The 3804-nt window shown below is 52.1% G+C and overlaps 1 protein-coding gene across 1 annotated transcript in view; it reads left to right on the top strand.

Annotated features, from left to right (window-relative positions):
* The window catches only part of FECH (ferrochelatase), a 37165-nt gene that overhangs the window by 5546 nt on the left and 27815 nt on the right, over positions 1 to 3804 (top strand). The window contains exon 2 of the mRNA XM_006891738.1: positions 1846 to 1966. Within this exon, the coding sequence (XP_006891800.1) occupies positions 1846 to 1966 (121 nt within the window). The remainder of the gene's footprint in view (positions 1 to 1845; positions 1967 to 3804) is intronic.

Genomic DNA, 3804 nt, shown 5'->3' with positions numbered 1-3804 from the left:
GGGATTGAGGTAGTTTATAGATGGGTTGAGATAATTTATTGACAGATTGAGATAGCTCATAGACGGGTTGAAATAACTTCTAGATGGGTTGAGATAGTTTATAGATGGGTTGAGTAGTAGAAAGAAAAGAACAGCGAGAGCAGGTGAGCTCCAGCCTCTAAAAACTCAACAAGCGGCGAGAGTGTTAGGCTTTGTGTGGCAGACACGGTGCAGGAGTCTTTCTCTTACCAACTTCAGCACACACAGGAGGCCTGACAGCATGAGGCCATCATCCCATTTCATGGCTGGAGAAACCGAGGCTCAGAACCATAAAAACCTGGTTCAGGTCCCATTGCTTGTAAGCAACAGATCTGTACCCAGCAAGGGTTCCTCACCAGGAGGGTGAGAAGGCAGGAGGGGACAGAGCCAGGGCCGTGTCAGCCAAGTCAGCTTGAGGATGACGAGGGGGTCATGTGGATAGTGTGGGGCACGGTGACAATCCATTCTCGCTGCCATCTGCCTGCGTGGCTTCAGGTGGATCTCATGTTGTGGTTTTTCAGGAAACTGGACGGGATCGTACATTTGACCTTTCGGTTAGCCACCTAATGCTTATATCCCTTGTGCAACCAGGGCTGCTTGGATGTGATAGATACTCCCCCAAACCCACTGTCATCCAGTTGATTGTGACTTACGGTAACTCTCCATTGGGTTTCTGAGGCTGTGCACACCTTCGTGAAAGCAGGGGCCGGTGTGTTTGAACTGCCAGAGTTGTGGTTAGCAGGCCAGCACTCATCCTACTCCACCACCTTTACACCTGGTATCTGTCACTCATTCCCTTTGAGTCGGAACCGACCAATAGCAGACCCTCCAGCGGGTTTTTAGATTGTAAGTTGCATGGGAGGAGACTGTCCAGCCTTCCTCTGTGGAGTAGCTGCATGGATTCGAACTGCATGCCTTTCTGTTGGCAGCGCAGTTCTTTACCACTAAGCCACCGCAGCTCCCTGCATGCGGTATAACAAATGTTAAGCTTGTTTAGCTGTCCTGTGTTGACAAGTAGACCTTCACCATGACCCAGAAAGGCAGATCTGGCTTTGTAGTGTCTGCCATGGAATCGTCGAGTGACCTGGGAGGTGGCCCTCTGGCCTCTGGTGTCCTCCGCTTCTCATCCTACCCCTGACCCTTGTTGTCAAGAGTCCTGTGTGGACATGCGTGGACAATACAGCCTGCATGTCTGAGCTCCCCCTGATCCCTGCCAGCCACCTGCCTTGCCACTCTTCAGGGCGAAGATTGCTTCTCCTGGCAGCAAGAGGAGAGACCCAGGAAAGAGGGCTGGGGGCCTGGGACGGAGGTGCCCTACCCAGTAGGGGGACTGTCCCCTGGGCCCTGCAGACTCCAGCCCTGGAGTGGGGGGAATAGGGCACAGGACAGGGATCGAGGCCACTTGTCAAGACTAATTACCAAGAGCTGGTGCTTTTGGGGCCGGTTTGTGAGTGGGAACGAGACTTGCACCGTGACCTAAACAGGTGCCCACCTTGCTCTTTGCACTGGGAATCCTTCCCCTTTTCTGCGGGCTCCTCACATGTACGACCGTCAACTACTTTTACATCTTCCATAACACACAGGGCTTCTCCTGTGGGGTCACATCAGAGTCCCGGAAGGTTCTGAAAAGCTGTCCCGTCCCAGGGGCTGAGGTACCACCCGTCCCACGGAGACCCGCTCGGGTACCTCCACTGCCCAAGGGAGACGCCGGCCGAGTCGTCCCCGTCACAGTGCGTCACCAAGTTCAGAATCCAGGAACAAGGCGCTGAGGGCCTCTTCAAAGGAAATTGCTTCCCGAATCTCATGTTGTTCCTTGTTTTGTTACAGTGGTGCCCGGCAGCTCCAAGGGGCAGCAACCGTGGAGGTGCCAGTCAGCGGCAGCAGCGGCGGCCACAGCAGCAGCCCCGCAGGTCAAGAGCACGAAACCCCAGGCCCAACCAGAAAAGAGGTACGAGTCCAATTTTAGGTGCAAAGAACGATGTCCTTGTGTTTATGCCAACAGTGGTGGGTACAAGCTGCCTAAGAAGGAAGGGACTCAGAAGACTCGCTGTGTACAAATGCTTGCTTCTTTGCTTTGGGCTTCCCTTCAACAGCTGTGAGCTTCAGATTTTATCCCCCACACTCCCACTTGGCTTTTGTTAAAGGACATTTGTAGCTGAGTGTGGCTTAGAAGTCATGCAGCAATTTAATTCATGAATATTACACATTTATATGTATCTGTGAGTCTAACATAACATTACCTCCCAATTGCATGTTCTGTACCGGGAAAAGAACAGATCCACAGAAGATTTCTGTATCAGACTCTACTACTGGCTTTTACCTTTTAACTCGCTAATCCAAGAAACCAGATAGAGTTTCTTTGACTTCTCAACAGTCGGCTTTGAGGCCCCGTGGAGTTACACTCTCCTCTGACACATGCAGGGTCACCACCGTGAGTTGGAATGGACTTGACAACAGAAAGAAAAGCATTAGAAATGACACAAGAAGCCAGAACCCAGGCCCATCGCTGATGAGGTGATTCTGACTCATAGCTATATGTTGTAACTGTTGTTTGGTGCCTTCAAGTCAACCCCGGCCCGTATTTACCCTGCGAACAGCACATCTGTGCCCTGCCCTGCCCTGTCCTGTGCCATCCCAACTCATCACTGGACGATCCCACTGCCCTACAGGGGCCCCGAGGCTGCAGTTTTTACTGGAGCAGACGGCAGCTTCTTTTGTCCGAGGAGTGGCTGGTGGGGTCACATCACCGGCCTTTTTTGGTTGGCAGCTGAGTGTTTAAGCACTGTGCTACCAGAGCCTGTCAAAAGGCCTGGCAGGATTTATCCCAGTGAAGCCCAGACGTGTGCCTGCCTCATCCTTACGTTTGTTGACGTGATTTAGCAGGGAGAGTCCTTTTCAGTAACCGAAGCCACCACGTTTGCAGGTCTTCCTCGGGTCCTGACGGGAATTCCTCAGATCGATGTGTCCTTAGGGAATGGAAGACGCACCCAGGAGCCACTGAGCTCCACCACCATTCCACCAGAGCAGACGTTATGTAGAAAATATGAAAGGAAAATATTTTGTATTTGCTGTGTATATTTGGAGTCTCTGGGTGATGCATGGCCTGCTGACCAAAAGGTGGATGGTCCAGGTCTTCTCAGAGGCACCTCGTCATCTACTTCTGAACGGTCAGCCCTGAAGGCCCACGGAGCACAGGGCCCCTGTGACACGCGCCCTTTCGTCACCACGGGTTGGACTGAACGGGTCAGCAGCTGCGTCTTCCCGGGGGCACTGCTCGAAGTGCTGAGTAGGTTGAGCTTTGGTGGGACATGGACTAGACCCGGCCGTCCAGTGGGTTCCTACTCACGGTGACCCTCCTTCAGGCTTCCGAAGGCTGTAACCTAACGGGAGGAGGCCACGCCATCTTCCTCCCCAGAGCAGCGGAGGGATTTGAACCCGAGGAGATGCTTCCTCGTGGGTTGGCAGTGCAGCTCACTGTAGACCATGCCACCAGAGCTTCCTCAGGCACTAGGGGTGGGCCCCAGATGACCTCAAAGGGCCGGAAGTGGTGAGGAAGCAGCAGGGGTCACCCCTCTTTGTCCACTCATCCATGCCACAGAATACCCGTAATACTTAGTATTTGTGGTAAAGTGAAAAACTGATTTTCTGTGAACTGTGGAAGAAAAGTTACTTCATTACTGTGTTTTCCTAGTGGTAAAAAAATAACATACATAGTGTTAACATTAAATCCTAATATCCTCATGAAAGATGTGATATTAAACTATTAATATCACCTTATTATAGGGG

The sequence above is a fragment of the Elephantulus edwardii genome, unplaced genomic scaffold, assembly GCF_000299155.1.
Source record: "Elephantulus edwardii isolate Elephantulus edwardi_28Jun2011 unplaced genomic scaffold, EleEdw1.0 scaffold00103, whole genome shotgun sequence".
Classification (NCBI taxonomy): domain Eukaryota; kingdom Metazoa; phylum Chordata; class Mammalia; order Macroscelidea; family Macroscelididae; genus Elephantulus; species Elephantulus edwardii.
This window is presented reverse-complemented; position numbering and strand designations above follow the sequence as displayed.